The sequence below is a fragment of the Carcharodon carcharias genome, chromosome 19 (genome assembly GCF_017639515.1).
Source record: "Carcharodon carcharias isolate sCarCar2 chromosome 19, sCarCar2.pri, whole genome shotgun sequence".
NCBI lineage: Eukaryota > Metazoa > Chordata > Chondrichthyes > Lamniformes > Lamnidae > Carcharodon > Carcharodon carcharias.
In genome coordinates this window covers 95,656,150-95,681,079 of record NC_054485.1, presented here as the reverse complement: position 1 = coordinate 95,681,079, position 24,930 = coordinate 95,656,150, and the positions used below count along the sequence as shown (strand labels likewise).

Sequence of the window (24,930 nt, the reverse complement as noted above, 5' to 3'; positions counted from 1 at the left end):
CCACCTTCTCAGCACCCCCCTTCCAGCATTGTCACTGTCCTCTCCAGCTAACTCTGTATCCACTCTGTCCACTCACTGACCACACCTCCACTCCTCCCAATCTCTCACTCCTTCATCACCCTTTCTCTCTCCCCTGCCCCTCCCTCTCCCCTCTCTATATTCACATATTCTCTCTCACTCTCTCTCTCTCCCAATCCCGCTCCTGTGTTTGGGTTGCTGAGCTGTAACTAATGGAGTGACACAGGGATGAGCACTGGGAACTCAACTGTTTACAATCTATATCAATGACTTGGATGAAAGGACTGAATGTATGGTAGTTAAATTTGTTTATGACACAAACATATTAGGAATTTAACTTGTTAAGAGCACATGAAGGATTTAGATAGGTTAATTGATAGTTAACTTAGCGGGTGGATTATAATGTCCAAATACATGAACTTGTCCACTTGGCAGGAAGAATATCAAGGCAATGTATTATTTTAATAGAGAGGATGATTAAACCTATATTGTTGGAGTTCTGACGTGTATTTTCGGTGTGGAGTGATTGTAAGTTCATACCTGTGGGAATAACCTTTGTGTTGACTGGTGATTGTAACATTTAAGGTTCAGAATGTCCCAAGGGTTGATACATTCAGATCCTGTCTCAGGACAGGGGGCTGAACCCTGCTGGGAGATCACAGGTTAACAGGTGAATTCAAAGGTCAGTGAACAACAGTTTGTGTTCAGTTGTTTATAGTTTAAAGAATTGGGAGCAGCAGTTGGTGCAGCAGCTCAGCTGAGGAGCTGGGACCGTGCCTGTGTTGAGATGCTGGAGTAGAACTGCTGTCAGCAGGTTATAATTTGCCTTAGAAACCACCAGGAGACTCAGGTACAGGCCACGATCTTTCATTAGTGATTCAAGCGTACGCAGGGAGAGACAGCCTTGGGCAGTCCTAGACCGAGCTGTGCAGATTACAGCGAAATCTTCTTTTTATACACAATTAGTCACAGATTCGTAATCTAATCTTGTCAATTCACAATCAGATGCTTAAAGAGGCCTTCGGCTTTTGTCACTTATTTCCCGTGTGTACAGACACTCGACATTGTTCTCATCCTCGCAAGACCACCATCTCTTGCTGATTGTGCAGGAGTCTGTGCCTCCTGACTTCAACACCCACTCACTTCCTGGCCTTGTTCTTTGTTCTACTGCCTTGCCAGTCTCCTTTCTTATTCTGTCTAAAACACATCTGCTATTCTCCCGTTCTGCTTTTCTGCTTATATTTTATTTTTACTAAAAGACAATTCTAACTGAAATTGTTTAACCCTTTCAAGATACTGGAGTAGAACTGCTCTTGGCAGGAGTAGATCGTCCAGCCCTTCCAGCCCACTCTGGCATTCAATGAAATCATGGCTGATTCTCTACTTCAGCATCATTTTCCTGCCCTATCCCCGTATCCATTGATGTTTTCCATTTGTAGAAAACTATCCATCTCAGTGTTGCTCATACTCAATGACTGAGCCTCCACAGCCATCTGGGACAGAAACTTAAAAAGATTCATCACCCTCTGAGTGAAGAAATTCCTTCTCATCTCGGTCTTAAATGCCCTACCCCTTAATCTGAAATTGTGGCCCCTGGTTCTAGAGCCCCCAGCACCACAACCAGGGAAAGATCCTTCCTGCATTTACCCTGTCAAGACCTGTCAGATTTTGTATGATTGAATGAGATCACCTCTCCTTTTTCTAAACTCCAGAGAGCAAAGGACCCGTCTATTTAATCTGTCCTCACAGGACTGAAAGGTCCGAGGAATACTCTGGTACAAAATTTCAACACTCGGAATCCAACTGCAATATTCAAGTGGTTCCTTTATTACACATGTGGGGAGCAAACGCTGGGCAATCCAGGCGCTTCTCCACCGAGGTTCAAATGAACACAGTTAATATATATTTTACTACCAGTACAACTTAATGATGCTAGTTAGGCAAAGGCCACAGCACAATAATCTGATCATTGTGTTCTTGTACAGTAATTGCAGTGCAGAGACTGGGCATTGTCCTTTTGGGAGACAACAAAGAATGTGTGTTTGTTCTCAACAAAAGGTTTATGGGGGCTGACTGGGTGTGTTTCGAGGCTTTGAGACTGTGTTAAATGACCTTCCCCATGTCTTGATCGAGTCATCCTGAGTCCCTGCCCTTGTGTTTCTCCCATTTCCTAATTGCAAATTTACAGCTGAGCCCTTTGTCCAAGTTTTTAGTTTTCATGTAAGGCTGTGATTGTCTGTGTATGCTTTGGCATCCTAGATGCTGGTCCTAGCTGGCACTTCAAAATAAATCCAAATTTTCTGCATCTTCAGGACATCCCTCCATTCCAGGAATTTATTTGTGAACCTTCAGTACACTCAGTCAATGGCAAATAAACCTTTCCTCATGTTAGGAGACCAAAGCTGCACATAATAGTCCAGGTGCAGTCTCACCAAGGCTATATATAATTGTAGTAAGACACCTTTACTCCTGTACCCAAATCATCTTGCAATAAAGGCCAACATAGCATTTGCCTTCTAAATTCCTTGCTGTACCGGCTTTCAGTGACTCATGAACAAGGACACCCAAGTCCCTTTTACACTCAACATTTCCCAGCATCTCTCCATTTAAGAAATACCCTACATTTCGGCTTCTCCCACAAAAGTGGATATCCTCACATTTCTCTACCTTGAATTCCATCTGCCACATTTTTGCCCACTCACTGAATCTCGCCAAATCTCCTTGAATCATCTCTGCATCCTGCTCACAACTGACACTTCCATCTGCAAACTTGGACATATTACATTTAATCCCAACATCCAAATCATTGATATGAATTGTGAATAGCTGGGGCCCAAGCACCTATCCTTGCAATACCCCACTAGTCACAGCCTGTTCTGCTGAAAATGACCCATTGATTGCTACTCTTTGTTTTCTGCCCGTAAACCAGTTCTCAATCTATGCCAGTACATTCTGCCAAATTGCATTTGCTCTGATTTTGTTTGCAAACCTCTGCTGTGGGACCTTATCAAAAGCTTTCTGAAAATCTGGATACATGACATCCTCCAGTTACCCCTTCCCTATTCTCCTAGTTACATCCTCCAAGAATTCCAGCAGGGGTTTGTTAAACATGATTTCCCTTTCATCAAGTCCATGTTGATTCTGCCCAAGGTTCCCATTATTTCTAAGTGTCCTCTTATCACATCCTTTATTATAGGCTCTAGCATTGCCCCTATGACTGATGTTAGACGAACAGGTCTGTAGTTCCATGTTTTCTCTCTTCCTCCTTTCTTAAATAGTGGGGTTACATTTGCCACCTTCCAATCAGCAGGAACAATTCCAGAGTGTCCCAAATTTTGAAAGATGACCACCAATGCACCGACTTTCTCTACAGCCCACCTCATTCAACATTCTGGGATGTAGATCATCAGGTCCAGGGGATTTATCTACTTTAAGTCCCATTAATTTCTCTCATACTTTTTTTTAAACTAAGAATATTGTGTTGCAATTCCTTGTTGATATTTGTCCTTTGATCCTCCAGTATTTTGGGGGGTTTTTAATGGTGATAATTGACATTTGGGCAGATTATGAGCAAGTTCATGTGATTTGCCTTGCTTGTGTCTGTCATTAAACATGCGGTTTGTAGTGTGTTCGACCGCAGTTTTCCTGTTAATTAATGTTTACCTCATGTTGATTCTTTATGTTAGAATATAAGAGGTAAAATTATCTGTTTGCATTGTTGACTCTTGGTTAGTAATAGTCTTCTGTTTGTTTCAAAACATGGAATCTTATGGATTTATCCGCTTAAGAAACAACAGGGATTTCAAATTTGGTCTACGAACAGAAAAAAGTTAATGGTCACGAAGCAGATCATAACCAAATTTGAGGTTCTTGCCTGGGACTGTAACAAATTTTGGGGTCTGGCCTAGCAATGTAACAAGGGAGACAGCAGAACTCTACAGTAGAGAGCGATCTGGGCAATCTGGTACATGAATCACAAAAATTACTTTGCAGGTACAGCAAGTGATTAGGAAGGTAAATTGAATGTTCGTGTTTATTGCAAGAGGAATCGAGTATTAAACTATGCAATTGTTGCTACACCAGTACAGGGTCTCAGTGAGACTGCATCCGAAATTTGTGTACCATTTTGATCTCCTTACTTAAGAAATGAGATAGTTAATTACGAAGCAGTTCAGAGAAGGTTCGCTCGTCTGATTCTTGGGATGAATGGATTATCTTATGATAAAATGTTGAACAGGTTTGGCCTTTACTCATTGGAGTTTCGAAGAATGAGAGGTGATCTTATTGAAATGTGTAAGACACTGAGGGGATTTGACAAGGTGGATGCTGAGAGGACCTTTGCCTTGGAGAGGCATCTGGAACTAGGGGACAGTTTTAAAATTAGGATTCCCCCTTTAATACTGAGATGAGGAGAATTTGTTTTCTGTCAGACGGTCATTAGTGTTTGGAATTCTCTTCCCTGGCGAGCATTGGAGGCTGGGTCATTGATTATATACAATCAGATCAGCCATTATCTCATCGAATGGTCGAGCAGGCTTCAGGGACCGAAGGGCCTATCCCTGCTCTTAATCATCATGTTCTTGTAATTTAATTTTCTTTGGTACCTTACTGGATCAGATAGTACACAATCTGTGTCATGACATTTTCATACCTGTTTCGCAGGAGTATCACTCCCCACCCACTCTCTCCAGCTCTCTTTCTCTCCTGCCTGCTGTTTCGTCCTCCTTTCTCCCCAACCTTATCGTTCCCCTTCCCGCTCTCCTTCTCTCAATCTCTCTCATACTCTCTCTCTCCCTGTGTCACTATCCCTTTCCACACCCTGTCGCTCATGCTCTCCCTTCCTTATGCTCTCCTTCTTCTCCCCCATCCTTCTCTCCACCCACACTTTCTCACTCCCCTTGTCCCCACACTCTCTCACTCACCTCTCACACTCCCTTTCTCTTTGCCTCTTTAACATCTACACTTATCTTTAACATCTACCTCTGCCCTTCCCACAATCTTTCTCTCTCCCCTTCCACACACACTCTCCCTTTTCCTGCCATGCACTCACCCTCTCAACAATGCTCCTGCTCGATCTAATATCAGTCCCACCCGCCCTCTACCTCCATTCCCCGCCCATTGTCCCTGTCAGGCCCATTTCACTCTCTTTTCCACCTACCCAGTCACTCTCTCTCCTTCCTCTCCTGCCCCCTTTCCTCATCATTCCGCTATACCTCTCCCACGCCCTCCCCTCCTCCCACGCTCTCCCTTTCCTCTTCTGCACTTTCATCGCTCCCCTTTCTGCTTTTCTTCACATTCTCTCCAGTCTCCCACTCTCTCTGAGACCTTCACATTCTCCCGCCCACCCTTGACCCCATTTCCTTCTCTCATTTCACTCTCCCCGATTTGCGTTCACCCTCCAGTTCTTGATCGCGCTCTCTCTCACACCATCACACTCTTCCTGCCCCCTGCACTCTCTACCCCTCCATCTCGTTCTCCCTCTCACACCATCACACTCTCCCAGCCACCCTGCACTCTCGACCCTTCCATCTCACTTTCACCCTCGCACTGTCCCTGACCCTCTGCACTCTCTACCGCTCCATCTCACTCTCACATACCCACACACTTCCTGCTACCCCCGCCCCCTACTCTCTATACTCCACCCTCTCTTTCTCACCCACTCACCCAATCGCTGTTATCCTGTCCTCTCTCTCTCTCTCTCTCTCTCTCCGGCTTTCATGTTCTCAAACCGTCCTGCTCTCACTCTCTGCCGCCTCTACCTCTCTATCACTCCACTCACACTCTCCCTCTCCACGTTTCTGCTCCCTCCTCTGCTGCCATTTTCTCTCCTCAACTTCACCTCCCCGACTCCCTCCATCTCTTTCCAGCTCCCTCTCGCCCTCTCTCCCCCTCTCTCTCTCTCTCCCACTTCCTCTCCCCCCTCTCCCCCTCTGGGCTCCTTCCTCACACTCTCTCCCCCTCCCCAGCCCCTCTCTCTAAATCACTGACTCTGTTAATTTAACTTTCCCCCAGCTCCAGCATCTCTGACTCTGGATCCGGACACAGCGAATCCCCGGCTCATCCTGTCTGAGGACCGGACCAGTGTGAGACTCGGAGACAAAAGGCAGCGGCTCCCTGACACCCCGGAGAGGTTTAATCCCTGGGAATGTGTCCTGGGATCAGAGGGATTCACATCAGGGAGACATTACTGGGAGGTGGAGGTGTGGAAGAAGACTCGGTGGGGGCTCGGAGTGGCCCGAGAGTCTGTGAACAGGAAAGGGGGAATCTTCCTGAAACCCGAGTCCGGATCCTGGATTGTGGGGCTGGAGCCCGGATTTGGTTATTTTGCCGCCACCTCCCCCGATGATACCCCCCTCACCCCGAGTGTGAATCTCCGGAAGATCGGGGTTTTCCTGGACTATGAGGGTGGACAGGTGTCATTTTACAATGCGGACAACATGTCCCATCTCCGCACTTTCACCCACACTTTCACTGGGAGAATCTTTCCCATCTTCAGTCCGGGACCGAATGACGACGGGAATAACTCGGCCCCACTGAGAATCTGCAGGATTCAAGGTCACTAACAGATCCATCCCATAATTTCACAGCGTCTCCCTGCCTCCTGCCAGCTGTAAGCTGATGGGTGTCGCTCTCAGTCACAGGTGGAGAGAGAAGCCGGGTTAACATTCCGGGTGTAAACCCTGTCTGGGAACTGGGAACTGGAAGATCAGCGAGGACTCTGTAGGGCTGGGGGAAAGAAGGAGGGGGAGAGAAGAAACAAATAGAAGCTCAATTGTAGAGAGGAACTTACTGGGTAGAATGAGCTGTGAACTGCAGGTACCCGGTGACCTTCCTGCCTGTAATGTTGCTCCACAGGCGGAAGGTGGTGGGACATGAGCTTGTTTGAGATGAATCAGTTCAGTGATTCTCAAACTGGGGCCCGGGGAGTCTTTCCAGGGAGGTCCAAGAAATAATTTCTCCAGAGGGTGGGAGAGAGAGAGAAAAGCACAAGATGGGGAGGAAGTGAAGTGGGGGAAATAGCAAGCTCCCTGCTTTGTGTAAATTCCCAGGAGTTAGTGTTAGTTCTGCATGCGCAGCTGTCAAGATTTCCACCCCCAAACCTCCCGAATTCTCTCCCTTCTTCACGGTGATGGACATTTCGGCTGTCATGATTTTCAGCGGTGAGTCTGACATTTCCTTTCGGTAGAAGGGGGAGGTGGAAGTCCAGCTGCTGCTGTGATACTCGTCTGTCTTCAATTTGGGCTCGGACAGTGAGCAAGTGCCGTTATCATGCTGTCTGGCCTGCTGAGTATTTCTATCATTTTCTGTTTATATTAATCTCTTATTGGTTTGTTTCTTGTAATGGCGATAAAACTGTCAGTTTGACTTTCTTCAAACTCTCACCATGTTTCAGTAACACTGAGAAACTGGACTGGGTTTGTACAGGTCTGTAAATATTGCCCAGACTGTCACATCTAAGTGGGTACTCTGTAATAAAATTGGAGAGTGGTTTGTGGTTTGTTTTACATTAAAATGTGAACGTGCTTTGAGACTGTTTGAGCATGTAAATGATGTGACACTGCTATGAATACTGATGTGATAGTCTGTCTGTATTGAACATGATGTGTGAACTGATCAGGTATCTGTGACATTAACTGGCAGTGTTAACCACGTGAAAATTAGTTCAGTTGCTATACTCGAATGTTTGTTATGTTGTGCTGAAGCACCTCAGAGTGCAACATGATCATTTGAATATCACTGCAATTTCTGTGATGGTCATTTTGAAATATTCTTTTAGATATTTTAGGAATAAAGTATATTTTGCAAAAAACAATGTGGAGTCACAGTTATCATTTATCTCTGGTTTGTCTGCTCTGCCTCATGACTGTCCATGTCAGTGAAATAGTCCTTAAAACACTAGTATGTAGCTGCCTATTTTATTAAAAACGTTATTAAAGCTGTCTGTACATGTAACCTGTTCATATTATCATTTTTATATAGAATTATAATTTACATTGGGAGTTCATGATTACATTTGTAAATTGGTTCTTCAACCAAAACAACCTGAAAACAAGTGCAATATAAGCAGTTTTCTCAAAAAGAACACAGCTCATCATTAAATCTAAGAAACAGAAACAAAACATGCTTTTTGTGTTATTTACAAATGGCTCCAGAGCCTGGATCCTTACAGCCCCCATTCCAAATTCACCTGGATAATCTGAAGAGCTTCTGGCTGGAGTAAATGGAGTGACAGTTGCCTGCAAATTGTCCTGAAGTTTACTCTGGTACTTCAGCCATCGCTACCATGAATAGGGACCTGAGATGGGCAGTGGGAATGCCAGCCTGCTTCAGGTGGGAAGCAATGTAAAATCATAAAATCACAATGCACAGACTGTGGTCAATCAGCCCCCTCTCTCTGGAGAGGCAACTTGATAGAACTATTCAACTGGTCCCAGTCCAGTTCCTTTTCCCCCACAGCCAATCCCTTTTTGAAATTTAGTTTTGAATATTGTTTCCACCACATTGGTAGGCAGTGCATTCCAGATAATAACTGGCTGCGGAAAAATCTGTATTCATCTCACTCTGGATTTTTTTTAAACAATACCTTACATCCGTATCCTTTGGTTGCTGAACCCTCTGCCACTGGAAACAGTTTCTCCCTATTTACTCAAAACCTTTCATCATTTTGAACTTCTCTAGTAAATTTTCCATTAAACTTCCCTGCAGAGGCACTGGCCATAATCTAATCCCCTTAGGTACAAGAGAGGAGCCAGAGGACTGGAGAATTGTAAATGTTTCATCCTTGTTCAGAAACGGTCTAACAATAAATCCAGCAGCTCCAGGTAAGACAGTTTAACCTCTGTGCTGGGAAAGCTTTTAGAAGTGATAACCTTGGACACAGTTAAAAAACACATAGACAATTGTGTGGAGTATTTAAGGAAAGCCAACCCAGACTTTTCAAAAGAAATGTGTCCAACCAACATGATTGAGTTTTCTAATGGGGTAACAGGTAGGATTGATAGGGTAACATGGCTAATGTGGTATTTCTAGACTTCCAAATTGGCAAAAGTCACATAATAGGCTAACAGGAAAATTTGAAGCCCACGGGATAAAAGGGACAGTGACAGAATGAATATGAATTTGCCTCAGCAGCAGAAACAGGTATGGTGAATGGTTGTTTTTCAGACTAGAGTAGTTTTACAGTGTTGTTCCCAAGGGCTCAGTGTTATGACAAGGCAGATGATGTGTGCCAGGCGGACCACATCCAGACAGGAAACTTGGTCGCTCTATCAAAATGGTTTTACAATTTGTATTTATTACAAGATGATGTGTGCACTAAATTCAGAAATAAGAGTCCACCTAGACTTTAGAGATCTTAAAAATTAAACTGGAGTATTTATTAACAAAATAAAAGATTTCAAACACATGCATAAGACTACAAATTACTTACTACTCTACCAATTCCTAATATTAACCTGATTCCCAGTTACACATCCCTCTTCAAGGCAACAGAACTAAATAGATTTTAGAATTTTTTAAAAAACCAGCAAGTTAACACAGTACCCACTTGACAATGGAATTCCAAATGGCCTCCCCAACTTCAGTTACTTTACATAGCAGACTTCTGCACAAATGGCTGGGGGCTTCTTGAAGGCAGGAATGTGAGTGGTGAGTAGGATGTTAAGAGGCTTCAAGGCAATTTAGAGAAGTTGAGTGAGTGGGAAAATACATGTCAGATGTAGTATAATGGTGATATGTGTGAAGTTAACCACTTCCCTAGGGAAAACAAAATGATGGAGTATTATTTAAATGGTGACAGATTGGGAAATGTCAAGCTGTGCATAGACCCTCGGTATGCAAACACCAAGTGTCACCATGTGCTGAGGATCTACCTGTCCCCGGTGTTGTGAAGGATGAGTCTGGCCACGCTGCTGCAGAACGCTCCAAGTAGTTGGACCGTGATGTACCACCTGTCCCTGGTGGAAAGATTTATGCAGAGAAACACCTTTGACCACAAGTCCATCAGGCAGTGGTTGGCGTGTAACATCTTAGAGGCCCTGCGGGAAAAGGAGAGGGTGGATCCTGTGGGATGGTTCCCCTTGCAGACTATCAAAGTCATTTGGCAGAATGCCTCATCGCCAAAACTTTCCAACTAGCACCAAGACATAGCTTGGCTGGTGGTGAGAAAGGCCCTCCCTGTCAGATCCTTTCAACACGCCAGGAGTCTCACCCCCTCTGCACGTTGCCCTCGAGGTGGCTGTGGTGGGGACGAGACCATTGTTCACCTCCTTGTGGATTGTGCCTTTGCATAGAAGGTCTGGAGAGAGATGCAGTGGTTTCTGTCGAGGTTCATCCTGAGCAGTTCTGGTACACAGGACTCTGTGCTCTACGGCCTGTTCCCAGGGGGACGCACCAAGTCAAACATCAACTGCAGCTGGAGGATCATCAACTCGGTGAAAGACACTCTTTGGTCTGCCTGAAACTTGTTGATCTACCAGCGCAAAGAGTTGTCCCTGACCGAGTGTTGCAGACTGACACATTCCAAAGTCCAGGACTACGTGCTGAGGGACGCACTAAAGCTTGGGGCAGTTGGCGCAAAGGCGCAATGAGGAAAGGTCGCTGTCAAAGAACTTTCTGCCATAGTGCACCGAGGGACTGGGAACAGTTGAGAGCCCCTCGGGCTGTACAGCTCCAAATAAATGTCTGCATTGAATACTAATTGTATTATAATTGTATTGAAGCACCTCAGTTTGCAACATGATGTATGTTGATAACTCCAATCCCATTGTCTGATTGTCTGCATTGGCCATATTGAAATGATTGTCATATTCATTGATTGTATTGATGCACCTTGTGATCCATGTGTAAAAGTTGAACCTGACTGTACTTCTGTGATTGTGATTTTGAAATGGTTTGGAATGTTCTTCCAGATATTTTATGAATCAAGTAAATTTTTCAAAAAAAAATGTACAAAGGGATCTGGGTGTCCTTGCATACCAATTAATGAAAGCAAGCATGCACGTGCAGCAAGCAGTTGTGAGAGGACTTGAGTACAGGGGTAAGTATGTCTTCATGCAGCCATACAGGGCCTTGGTGAGACCACAGCTGCTGTATTATGTGCAGTTTTGGCCACCTTAGCGGAGAAAGAAAGCTTGCCATACAGGCAGTTCAGCGAAGGTTCACCAGACTGATTCCTGGGATTGTGGTTACGAAAAGACATTGGGTCGACTAAGCCTGTATTCACTTGAGTTCAGAAGAATGAGAGGGGATCTCATTGAAACATGTAAAATTCTGACAGGGCTGGACAGACTGGATACAGGGATGATGTTTCCTCTGGCAGCAGGGTCTAGAACAAGGGGTCACAATCTTAGGATACAGGGTAGGCCATCTAGGACTGAAATGAGGAGAAACATCTTCACTCTGAGGGTGGGGAATTCTCTACCACAGAGGGCTGTAAAGGCCAATTCACTGAATATGTTGAAGGAGGAAATCGGTAGATATTTAGATACTAAAGTCATCAAAGAGGGTGGGGAGAAATTGGGGGTATGACATTGTGATCGAGGATCAGCCATGATCAAATTGAATGCTGGAGGAGGTTCGAAGGGCCGAATGACCTACTCCTACTTCTACTTTTCTATGTTTCTACACTCCTATTAGATCTTATATGGCCCTCTCCTCACATAGCCTTTCATTTTTCTTTAATTTTCTCTTTAACATGTAAATTCAACTGATTGATTTGACTCAGAAACTGTATCTTCCTCTTAATATAAAAACTTCCATGTTGCCAATAACCTTTGGGAAAAATTCAGTCCTTAGCCTTGCTTATCTAGTTGCTCATTGTAAACCAACTAACATCCCTTTAAAATCCAACAATCCCTTCAATTATCTAAAAATGCAAATTCCCTTCACACTTTACATGCTAAACCAGAATCCATGTTTACTTATTCGCATTTCAAGCACTTTTCTACCCCAAGCTTCTTTTGAAGATTCCAGCTTGCAGTCTACCTGATTCCAAATGTAATTATATCACAGACACCAACAAATTCACACCCATAAGCCTACTTTACCATAAACTAGAAGCATATTATGAAAATTATTATATTTCATAACAAGGTACCAGGATCACTGCTATTTTTGTACATATTAATGACTTGAACTTGAATGTATAGGGCACAATTTGAAAATATGCAAATGTTGCAAAACTTGTAAGTCCTGTGAAATGTGAGGGGACAACTAGAAGGTATCGGCAGGTTGGTGGAATGGGCAGGCATGTGACAGATTAAATTTAATGCAGGGAATGCAGGAAATATGAAGTGATATATTTTAGTAGAAAAATTGGAGAATCAACAAGAACAAAAGGGTACAATTCTAAAGCTGTGGATGAATGGAGAGACTTATGTGTACATGTGCACAATTTTTGAATGTGCCAGGGCAGTTTGAAAAAGTGGTTAAAAAGCAGAGGGAATCTTAGCCTTGCATAAATGCATAAAAGCAAGGAACTTATGAAAAAAATTTATAAAAGACTGCTTTGACTGATTAATGAGCATTTTATCCATTTCTAGGGACGGCACTTTAGGAAGCATGTGAAGGCTTTGAAGGGATTGGTTCCGGAAATTAGGGATTTCAGTTACAAGGATAGCTTGGAGAAGGTGGGGTTATTCTCTTTCGGAAAGAGAAAGTGGAGCGTTGCTTTGTTGGAGGTCTTCAAAATCATGAAAAAGCACAGAGAGTGGAAAACTGTCCATAACCAGATGTGATAGACAAAAGGGACATGAGGAAAAACTTTTTTAACAGCGAGTGTTTCTGATCTGGAATGAACTGTCTGAGAGTTTAGTGGAGACAGGTTCAATCAGGACTTTCAAAAGGGAATTGGATCATTGTCTGAAGAGGAATAATTTTCAGGACTATGGGGTGAAGGCAGGGTTGTGACGCTCGGTGAATTGATTTTGCAGAGAGCCAGCACGGACACCACGGGCCGAATGCCCTCCTTCTCGAGGGCAATTAGAGATGGGCAATAAATGCTGGCCTTGTCAGCACCACTCACATCCCATGGATGAATGAATTATAACAGCAGATATATTTTTCAAAGTGCCGTTATTTTCCAAACTGTTATTCCATATTATCAGTTTTCTTTACGGAAATTCCTCTTTCAACAGAACATGATATACAACATAAGAAATTTTCTTGCTTCTCTGAATCATCATTGTATGTAGGGGAATGGTTAACTTCCTCGAGAACCAGCTTGGATATTACCGGTGGAAATGGCCTCTTTTGTGCTGTACTGATTGTATGGTTGTAGAAAATATAGAAACAAACAAAATCGGACCCCTCTCCAGCCCTGTCAAAATGTTATATGTTTCAATGAGACTCCCTCTCATTCTTCTAAACTCCAGTGGGTCAACTATGTCTGTACTCAATCTGTCCTCATACCACAATCCTGCCATCCCAGCAATCAGTCTGGTGAGCCTTCACGACACTCCCTCTGTGGCAAGTATATCTTTTCTTAAGTAAGGAGACCAAAACTGCACACCATTTGCGAGGTGTGGTCTTACCAAAGTCATGTACGGCTGCAGTAAGAAATCCTTGCTCCTGTACTCAAATCCTCTTGCAATGAAGGCCAACAAACCATTTGCCTTCCTAACTGCTTGATGCACTTGCATGCTTGCTTTCAATGATTGGCGTACAAGGACATCTAGGTCCCTTTCTACATCAACGTTTCCCAATCTATCACTATTTAAGTAATACTCTGTCTTTCTGTATTTCCTACTGAAGTGGAACCTTCACATTTATCTACAGTATACTTCACCTGTCATGTATTTGCCAACTCACTCAACTTGTCTAAATCATCTTGAAGTCTCTTTACATCCTCCTCACTACTCACATAAAACTCGCATATAACAAAATTATTCTTGCAGAGGGGGTTTCAGAGGGTTTACGTGAAATTATGTCCCTGACTAATTGTCTTGATTTTATAGTAAACATTTATTCATAAAAAACAAAAGAAGCATATTTACACTTAAAAATAAGAATGGCCTCACACGGCGATTAGTAATTTACTACAATTAAAAAAGATTTTACCGAGCCTTAGCGCTAACTGTCCCCTTTCCTGTTCAGCAACTATCCTTACATATTTTAAATTCCATAATTCAGTAATTTCTTTACCACACAGTGCCATTTTATCTTGGGGTGTCCTCGGAGGCAACTGGGTCTGCAGGCCTAGCCTTGTTCATTCTGTCCTCCGGGAGTTTGAACCAGCTATCATGCTATCTTCTGGGAGATCTAAACAGCTACCACTCACATAGGCTTCAGTATTTTCTTAAATCTGTTCCTTTCATTTGAGCTCCCTATTGTCTCAACCAGCCTGTTTAGAAATACTTTTTTACAGACTTGATTAGACTCTTCTTTGCTCTAGCTCTTACGCTTATTTAAAAAAATAAACTTAGCCTATCTTTACCTTATTTTCTTACACCTTCTTACAGTCTACATATATCCTCCTTTAATGGAAAACAACTCAATTCAAAAATACTCCTGTTCTTGCTTTATGTAAACTTATGATTAGCATTCCAGTTGGATCAGTAACATATCAAAACCACTTCTTACTGTTGGTTTCAGACTCTTGAGGTCACTCTCACTCTTACTCCAATTACCATATTTACAGCCCCCAACAGCCTGACTTCTAATACATAAGAAATATGACAGTGATGATTAAATATGTTATTGTTTCTTGTTTTCTTGACAAATGAAATTGTAGGACAGGCTCATGGGGATGAATGGACCACTCGTGCTTTTATGACTGAGCATTGTTGCAGCTTTTTTCTGTCGCCTTATTCATGTTTTCCCTGTTGTAAGTTCATCCTCTATTATCTTAAATACTTACTTTCCAACAGAACCTGCTCCTGTTCCCTACTGAACCTGTTGGTAAAAATCTCTGCCTCAGCTCCACAGTGATTCACACACAATATTGAATACCAAGCCATCCGCTTCACTAAACTTTGAATTAATCCAGTATTATTCACTTGTCTTTTGTAATTTGCTTTACACTTATTTCCTTCCATAAGTTCATGTCAACTCCTCTCCAAGGCCCAAACCTTTTTGTTCATATTTTTGCAGCTGAGGTCAATGATTTGCTCAACATTTTACTGTTGACTCCCCTGCTCTTTCATGCTGTAGTTTGTGCCTTGTTTAGTCTGTGTGTGCTGTTATCAGTCTGTGGTGTGTCAACGTTTGTGTTTTCTCTTCAGGAGAGTATGTCTGAGGAGCAAAGATGTAATACGGCTTCCAAAAATAACTGAGCAACATTATAAAGTGGGTTATTGAATGGTTCATTTTACTTTCTCTTGAATATTTCATTTTTTCCAATCATTGGAGAGACTTATCAACCAAACATAACAGAAGACAGTCTGTCTCTGGGAGTATTTAAAAGACCCACCCAGTACAGAGTGTGAAGACATGTAATAGACATTCTCAACCCTGGTACATTGACTTTTCCTCTTTCCTAATACAACATGTGAAACCCTCATTGAATGTGTACACCTGCTGAATGCCAGACAACATCCAGACTCGGGCTGACAAGTGACAAGTAGCATTTGTGCCACACAAGTGGCCTGCAATGACAATCTCCAAGGAGAGATTTTAACCATCGCCCCTTGGCATTATCATCACTGAATCTCCCACAATTAACCTCCTGGGGGGGTTACCATTGACCAGAAACTGGTCTGGACTTGCCATATAAACACTGTGGCTACAAGATGAGGTCAGAGGATAGGAATCCTGCAGCACGTAACTCACCTTCTGACTCCCCAAAGTCTGTCCACCGTCTACAATGCACAAGTCAGGAGTGTGATGGAATACTCTCCCCTTGCCTGGATGAGTGCAGCTCCAACAGCACACAAACGACTTGACACCTTCCAGGATAAAGCAGCCCATTTGATTGGCACCCGATCCACCAATATTCACTGCCTCCACCACTGACACACAGTAGCAGCATCGTGCACCATCTACAAGATGCACTGCAGAAACTCACCAAGGCTCCTTACGCAACCCCTTCCAAACCCACAGCCACTACCATCTGGAAGGTCAAGGGCAGCAGATAGATGGGAACACCATCACCTGGATGTTCTCCTCCAAGCCACTTACTATTGTGACTTGGAAATCTGTCATCGTTCCTTCACTGTCACTGGGTCCAAATCCTGGAACTCATTTCCTAACAGCACTGTGGGTGTACCATCACCACATGAACTGCAGCAGTTCAACAAGGCAGCTCACCATCACCTTCTCAAGGGCAATCAGAATAAATGCTGCAGACTTGAAGATAGCAAATGTCACCCCATTATTTAAGAAGGGAGGAAGAGAGAAAGTGGGGAATTACAGGCCTGTTAGCCTTACATAGGTAGTAGGTAAAATGCTAGTATCTATTATAAAGGATGTGACTTGGATAATAATGATCCAATTGAGCATAGTCAACATGAATTTATGAATGGGAAATCATGTTTGATGAAACTGTTGGAGCTTTTTGAGGATGTTGCAAACAATTTATAAAGAGGAGTTGGTGACATAGATCTTGGATTTTCAGAAGGCTTTTGATAAAATTCTCCACAGGAGATTGGTTAGCAAAATTAAAGCACATGTGATTGGAAATAATATGCTGGCATGGATTAAGGATTGGCTAACAGGCAGAAAACAGAGTAGGAGTAAAGGGGTGACTCTTGTGTTGCTGGGCTGTGATGAGAGAGGTATCGCAAGGATCGGTACTTGGGCCCCAGCTGTTCACAATATATATCAATGATTTGGATGTGGGACCCAAATGTAATATTTCCAAGTTTGCGGATGAAACAAAGCTAGGTGGGAATGTGTGTTCTGAGGAAGATGCAAAGTGGCTTCAAGAGGATTCAGACATACTTAGTGAGTGGGCAAGAACATGGCAGATGGAATATAATGTGGAAAAATGTGATTTTGGTAGGAGGAACAGCTGTGCAGTGTATTTCTTAAATGGTAAGTGATTAGAAAGTGTAGATGTACAAAATGACCTGGGTGGCCTTGTCAATAAGTCACAAAGCTAACAGGCAGGTTCAGCAGGCAACTGGGAAGGCTAATGGTAAGTTTGCTTTTATTGCAAGAGGATTTGAGTACAGGAGGAGCAAAGTCTTACTTCAATTTTATAGAACCTTGGTTAGACCACACCTGGAGCACTGTGTGCAGTTTTGATCCCCTCACCTTAGGAAGGATTATTGCCACAGAGGTAGTGCAACAAAGGTTCACCAGCCTTGTTCCCATGATGGCGGGACTGTCTTATGAAGAGAGATTGGTGAAACTGAGCCTGCATTCTCTAGGGTTGCAAAGAATGAGAGGTGATCACATTGAAACCTACAAATGCTTCCCCTGGTTGGCGAGTCCAGAACCAGGGGACTCAATTTCAAAATAAGGGGGAAGTCACTTAGGAACAGGATGAGGAGAATTTCTTTTACTCAGAGGGCTGTGAAAACTCAGTCACTGAGTATGTTTGAAGCAGAGATTGACAGATTTCAAAATACCAATGACGCCTAAAGGGATAAATGTATCCTTATAAGGGTGTGGGGAAAAAAGCATTGAAGTCGATGATCAGCCATGATCGCATTGAAAAGCTGAGCTGGCTCGACGGGCTGAATGGCCTCCTTCTGCTCCAACGCGGTTCGGCCTTTAGTCCCGGTCAGGTCTTCCTGGGATGAGTTTTTTCCCCTGATTTCTTCTTTTGCTGTTCCCGGCATGAACTTGTTCGCTTCCGTGTGTCTCCCCAGCATGTAAGTAGTTTTGATGCTGGAAAGCACTCCGACTGAATTGATGAACCAGAAGCGATAACCCCTCACTCCCCATTCTTGGGTCCGCATATGCCCCTCTCCTCTTTTGGGTCCGCATCCCCCCTCCCCCTCTTACCGTAAAGCTCCGTATCCCTGTGCCAAGGTATCCTTAAAACTTTTTTTTCGGTACTTCATCACCGTGACTCTGGGTGACCGAAATGGAGATTTATACGGGGCAGGTTGGGCGGTGGGAAAGTATTTCCAACTCTTGACTTTGAGACAAAGGAAAATCGGGTGCGGCGATCAACCGGCAGCTAATTCAATATCGCCCGTTTACACTTAGCCAAACTTAAAATTACACCTGCTCTGCAAGAAATACAGATTTTGTTTGTTCTGTTTTATTGTATAAATGTAGTGGAATTGCAGTTTTAATGATTACGAAATATGTCATTTCAAAGCGTAAGGGTTAATTTGTGATGCATGTTGTACCTGATAACTTGCCCTTAAACATGGTTACAATATTTCTTCAGCACTTACCTCATGAAGAATGACAAGCTGATGCTTATCTTTGCTTTGCTGTTTAATTATATGAAAGAAGCTAATTCTGATAATCTCTACTCCTTAACATGGATTCGCTGCCTCTTGGCCCTAACAAGGCGCCTCCGTCACTACCAGAGGGGTGAGGAAGGTGACAGAGCTTTACCAATACAGGCCCTGACATGTTTCTAGTGTCTAACGTCGCTGGCAAACAAAACGATCAAACAACCCGTCAAATGAATCCTTCAGTAGAAACCTGTGAAGTAGAAATTCACCTTCGGTGGCAGAGCAAAGCAGGCATTATCCAATCTGAAGCCTCGCTCTGAAGAAAGGCCATACGGACGCGCGAAGTGTAGAATTTAGCCCTCGATGGGCGGGCGGGCCCCACCGACTCGACGGCGGCGGGCGGGCAGCTGAACTCTGCCGCTATTTTGAGTGGACATGCCAATTAAAGCCCGCCGGGCGGCCTGTCCGACGGGCAGCGGAGAGGGATTCCCCATCTGTCAAAGTGCGCTCTTTCACACACATACTGCTCCCTGAGACTAGGTGCTGTCTCAGGGAGATGGGTGAAAGCTTTGTAAACTTAAAAAACAGAAAAATAAAATGAAAGTATTAACATGTCCCTCTCATATGATAATGTCACATGAGATGGGGCATGTTAATAAATGTTACATAAACTTGATTAAATATTTTTTAAACAGACATGAAACCTCATCCCGCCAGTGGATGCGGTTTCATGTTTTTTCTCCTTCCTGCCGGCGCTCCTGGCCTGCTCGCCAGCCTGAAGGTTAGACGTGCGGGTCCTTTACTTTGCTTAATTATCCTGCCAATGACCTCAATTGGCCATTGACAGGTCGGTCACCTGATTTCAATGCAAAAACAGAATTACCTGGAAAAACTCAGCAGGTCTGGCAGCATCGGCGGAGAAGAAAAGAGTTGACGTTTAGAGTCCTCATGACCCTTCAACAGAACTGATTTTTCTTTACAAGGAGAGGGGTGAAATATAAGCTGGTTTAAGGTGGGGTGGGGGGAGAGAAGTGGAGGGGGGGGCGGTGTTGTTATAGGGACAAGCAAGCAGTGACAGGAGCAGATCTTCAAAAGATGTCACAGACAAAAAGAACAAAAGAACACAGAGGTGTTGAAGTTGGTGATATTATCTAAACGAATGTGCTCATTAAAAATGGATGGTAGGGCATTCAAGGTATAGCTCTAGCGGGGGTGGGGGGCATAAAAGATTTAAAAATAATGGAAATAGGTGGGGAAAAAATCTATATAAATTATTGGAAAAAAAACAAAATGAAGGGGGAAGAAACAGAAAGGGGTTGGGGATGGAGGAGGGAGCTCAAGACCTAAAGTTGTTGAATTCAATATTCAGTCTGGAAGGCTGTTAAGTGCTTAGTCGGAAGATGAGGTGCTGTTCCTCCAGTTTGCATTGGGCTTGAACAATGCAGCAGGCCAAGGACAGACATGTGGGCAAGAGAGCAGGGTGGAGTGTTAAAATGGCAAGCGACAGGGAGGTTTGGGTCATTCTTGCGCACAGACTGCAGGTGTTCTGCAAAGCGGTCGCCCAGTTTACGTTTGGTCTCTCCAATGTAGAGGAGACCGCATTGGGAGCAACGAATACAGTAGATGAAGTTGGGGGAAATGCAAGTGAAATGTTGCTTCACTTGAAAGGAGTGTTTGGGTCCTTGGAAAGTGAGGAGGGAGGAAGTGAAGGGGCAGGTGTTACATCTTTTGCGTGGGCATGGGGAGGTGCCATAGGTGGGGCTTGAGGAGTAGGGGGTGATGGAGGAGTGGACCAGGGTGACCCGGAGGGAATGATCCCTACGGAATGCCAATGGGGTTGGGGGGGTAAAGGGAAGATGTGTTTGGTGGTGGCATCATGCTGGACTTGGCGGAAATGACGGAGGATGATCCTTTGAATGTGGAGGCTGGTGGGGTGATAAGTGAGGACAAGGAGGACCCTATCATGTTTCTGGGAGGGAGGAGAAGGTGTGAGGGCGGAGATGCGTGGGAGATGGGCCGCACATGGTTGAGGGCCCTGTCAACCACCGTGGGTGAAAAACCTTGGTTAAGGAAGAAGGAGGACATGTCAGAGGAACTGTTTTTGAAGATAGCATCATCGGAACAGATGCAACGGAGGTGAAGGAACTGAGAGAATGGGATGGAGTCCTTACAGGAAGCAGGGTGTGAGGAGCTGTAGTCGAGGTAGCTGTGGGAGTTGGTAGGCTTTTAATGGATATTGGTGGACAGTCTATCACCAGAGATTGAGACAGAGAGGTCAAGGAAGGGAAGGGAAGTGTCAGAGATGGACCACGTGAAAATGATGGAGGGGTGGAGACTGGAAGCAAAATTAATAAAATTTTTCCAAGTCCCGATGAGAGCATGAAGCAGCACCGAAGTAATCATCGATGTACCGGAGAAAGAGTTGTGGAAGGGGGCCGGAGTAGGACTGGAACAAGGAATGTTCCACATACCTCATAAAGAGACAGGCATAGCTGGGGCCCATGCGGGTACCCATAGCCACATCTTTTATTTAGAGGAAGTGAGAGGAGTTGAAGAAGAAATTGTTCCGTGTAAGAACAAGTTCAGCCAGACTGAGGAGAGTAGTGGTGGATGGGGATTGTTCGGGCCTCTGTTCGAGGAAGAAGCTAAGGGCTCTCAGACCATCCTGGTGGGGGATGGAGGTGTAGAGGGATTGGACATCCATGGTTAAGAGGAAGCGGTTGGGGCCAGGGAACTGGAAATTGTTGATGTGACGTAAGGTGTCAGAGGAATCACGGATGTAGGTGGGAAGGGACTGGACAAGGAGAGAGAGAAGTGAGTCAAGATAACGAGAAATGAGTTCCGTGGGGCAGGAGCAAGCTGACATGATCGGTCTACCGGGACAGTTCTGTTTGTAGATTTTGGGTAGGAGGTAAAAGCGGGCCATCCGAGGTTGGGCGACTATCAGGTTGGAAGCTGTGAGAGGAAGATCCAGATTTCAATGTCTGCCCACCTTCTTGAATATTTAAATAGGGTGGGATGATATTAGGGGTTCCTTCCGACGTTATCCCGCATCATTTTCCTGTCGGTGAGTGGGCCCCGCACCCGGATCGCCGGCGGGAAAATTCTGGCCGAAAATGCAACTCTGTTTCTGTCTCCACAGATGCTGTCAGACCCACTGAGATTTTCCAGCTTTTTCTGTTTTTGCCTCATTATCCAATCAGCTGCCAGTATCTGTCCTTTCCGATATTGAGTCCCAGTGAAGAGAATGAAATGGAATATCAGACAGATGTAGAACAGATAGTTGATTTAGTAATGCTATTAAATCTGTGCTGGCTGTTTATTCGTCAACTTCAGCAATTCCAGACATCTACAAGTAGTTTCTAAAATTATGCATTTGCTTACACCATATTACACGGGTGCTCCATAATCACCCAATTAATTCTTCTCTCATTCCCAAAGAGCCCTGGAACAATTTTCATATCTAAGGACATGTGGAAAATTGAAGGCAGAGCCTCCGTTAGCTCCTCTCTGACTTCCATTCATAGTCCAGGTTACATGACATCGGATCTGGTGATCTCGTCACCTTGATCTCTGCTATGATTTTCTTACGAAATCAGTCTTTTTCCACAGTTGTCACCATTATTTCTGTGTCACCCAGGAGGATTGACTGTAGTTACAGTCCAGGACTATGATCCTGCACATGAAATTAGTGAGCTGTTGTACGCTGAGAGTTTCGCAGCAGTGGGTTTTGCCATGGTTGTGGATATGCATCTTTTAGAATTATCAGGGGTAATATGTTGGCTCTTGCCCCTGTGTCAGTTTTGACCAATAATGAATCATTACCAACTTTCTTAGGGCAGCTAATTCGAATCTTGGCAAACACTTCAAATGGTGAGATCGTATCAATGCTTTCCACAAGATTGTTGGTGTGAGATAGGTGCTCTTCACTCTCCATCTTGTCATACACATTGTCATTTTCTGGTTTGTCAGTCACTTTGTGTATATGTTTCTGGCGGGATACCAGCTGGCCATCCCTATTGCTGAAAAGTACCTGTTGCGTGCGATTTGTTTGGATCAGCGCACGACTCTTTGTAGCTGCATCAGCCTTTGCTCGAGTGCACAGCTTCTGCCAATGGCCCTTTCTGCCACATGCCTTACAGAATCGACGAAAAGCAGGGCATTTCCTTGGTGCATGCAGAAAAGCACTCCTTCCATACATCCTGCTGGGTTTGTGCGCCTTAGTGAGTGCGTCAACAACTGGGTTGTACTTTGGACCTGTAAGTTTCATCAACCTGTGAGGATCGCTTTGTACTTATCCACCCTCTTCAGTCGCTCTTCAATGGTACATGTTTTTGGCTTGTTAAACAGGTCTTCCTGGAATCCTTCCATGGGAGTGGATGTGATCACCAACTCAACAATTCTGTCTCTGGCCCTGCATTTGAAAAATCACAGTACGCACCCTTTTCTCTGCACCTGCTGATGAAGTGGTCTATGGATTCTGTAAAAAAAAAAACAAAAATAGCTGGAAAAACATAGCAGGTCTGACAGCATCTGCAGAGAGGAGAGGAATACAGTTGTAGTGTCGAGTCCATATGATTCTTCATCAGAACTAAAGAAAAATAGAAATGAGGTGAAATATAAGCTGGTTGAGGGGGTGGGACAGGTCAAGCTGGATAAAGGGCCAGTGATAGGTGGAGGCAAAGAAGAGATTACCAAAGATGTCATAGACAAAAGGGCAAAAGGGTGTTGACGGTGGTGATATTATCTAAGGAATGTGCTAATGGTGACATTAAGGCTAGAAAGCAAGATGCGCAAGTGACAAATGGACCGAGTGGGGGTGGGGTGAGGGGAAGGGATCAAAATAGGCTGAAAGGTGGAGATAAAGCAATGGATGGGAATAAATTGAAAAATAATAGAAACAGGTAGGAAGAGAAAAGTATATTTAAAAAAATATATTTTTAAAATTACAACTTATTAGAAAAAAGAGGGATCAGAAAGGGGGTGAGGATGGAGGAGAGAGGTCATGACCTGAAGTCGTTGAACTCAATGTAAAGCCCAGAAGGTTGTAAAGTGCCTAATCGGAAGATGAGGTGCAGTTCCTCCAATTTGCATTGAGCTTCACTATAACATTGCAGCAGGCCAAGGACATGTGGGCATGGATTCTGTAGGCTGTTGTCGAAATGACATGAACTCAAATTGATGAAGACAGAAGTTGAACCTGATTCTGCACCAGTCGCCCAATATCTTTTGGGGATCCTTTAGCTCTTCTGCTGTTGATCCTGACGTGTTCAGCCTGTGCAGACCGACAATGACATTATCTTTCCCCGTCACATTCTGTGAATCAGATGCTGCTCAAAAGGGAATTGGATAAATAATAAAAGAGAAATGAAAAAGATTATTTCAAGAGCCGATTTGACATTGGGAGTTAAAAGCCTAAAGTCATATTAGAAGCAGCTCGCTGCTGCAATGGGGGAATCATTTGTTTCTAGGTGAATGAAATTAAAAAGCTTCTCTTCCTCAAAACCGTTTCTCTTGCTTAGGCCACCCTCTGTTGGCGGATGAACGTTAGTACAGAAACAGATAGGAAATCATGATAAATGCAGTGAGTGCAGAGCGCCCTCAAATGCTAACATTAAAATAAAAGCAAAACACTGCGGATGTTGGTGATCTTGGAGCTCGAAACGTTAACACTGTTTGCTTCTCCACATACATGTCTACTACCCACTGTATGTGTTAATTTTTCGAGTACTTTGTAGTACATGCAACAGCGGTCTCGGTTGTTTAACAAATATGTTACAGTAAATTCTGACATTAATTAGTTATTCAGGGGAGAGCACGAACGCAGTCACCCCGCTACCATAAATGTTACAGTCGAGTATCCCGAATTTGGGGACATCGCAGGCGTCAGCACACCTGAAATGCAATGGGCTGGACTCGTCCGGGGAGAACCACCTCTTTTTTGGACAAATATAATTTATTCATAAAATATCTGGAAGAACATAATAAAACATTTCTAAATCGCCATCACAAAAAGTGCAGTCACATTCAACTTTTAGACATGGATCACGAGGTGCTTCAATACAATCAATGAATATTACAGTTATTTCAATATGGTCATTACAGACAGTCAGACAGTGCAATGGTTTTGGAGTTATCAACATACATCCTGTTCAAAAACAGAATTACCTGGAAAAACTCAGCAGGTCCGGCAGCATCGATGGAGAAGAAAAGAGTTGACGTTTCGAGTCCTCATGACCCTTCGACAGAACTTGAGTTCGAGTCCAGGAAAGAGCTGAAATATAAGCTGGTTTAAGGTGTGTGTGGGGGGGGGGCGGAGAGATAGAGAGACAGAGAGGTGGAGGGGGATGGTGTGGTTGTAGGGACAAACAAGCAGTGATAGAAGCAGATCATCAAAAGATGTCAACGACAATAGTACAATAGAACACATAGGTGTTAAAGTTAAAGTTGGTGATATTATCTAAACGAATGTGCTAATTAAGAATGGATGGTAGGGCACTCAAGGTATAGCTCTAGTGAGTTTTTTTTTAATCTTTTTTAATAATGGAAAAAGGTGGGAAAAGGAAAATCTTTATAATTTATTGGAAAAAAAAAGAAGGGGGAAACAGAAAGGGGG

The 24,930-nt window shown here is 43.8% G+C and overlaps 2 protein-coding genes and 1 pseudogene across 2 annotated transcripts in view; 2 read left to right on the top strand and 1 right to left on the bottom strand.

The window, feature by feature from the left end:
* The window catches only part of LOC121291389 (zinc-binding protein A33-like), a 105,629-nt gene extending 97,798 nt beyond the window's left edge, over positions 1-7,831 (top strand). The window contains exon 6 of the mRNA XM_041212491.1: positions 6,031-7,831. Within this exon, the coding sequence (XP_041068425.1) occupies positions 6,031-6,581 (551 nt within the window). The 3' untranslated portion in view covers positions 6,582-7,831. The remainder of the gene's footprint in view (positions 1-6,030) is intronic.
* LOC121291391 (zinc-binding protein A33-like) overlaps positions 1-24,930 on the top strand; it is a 95,649-nt gene that overhangs the window by 16,761 nt on the left and 53,958 nt on the right. The gene's annotated exons all lie outside the window — the stretch shown is intronic.
* LOC121292080 lies at positions 24,121-24,267 on the bottom strand (annotated as a pseudogene).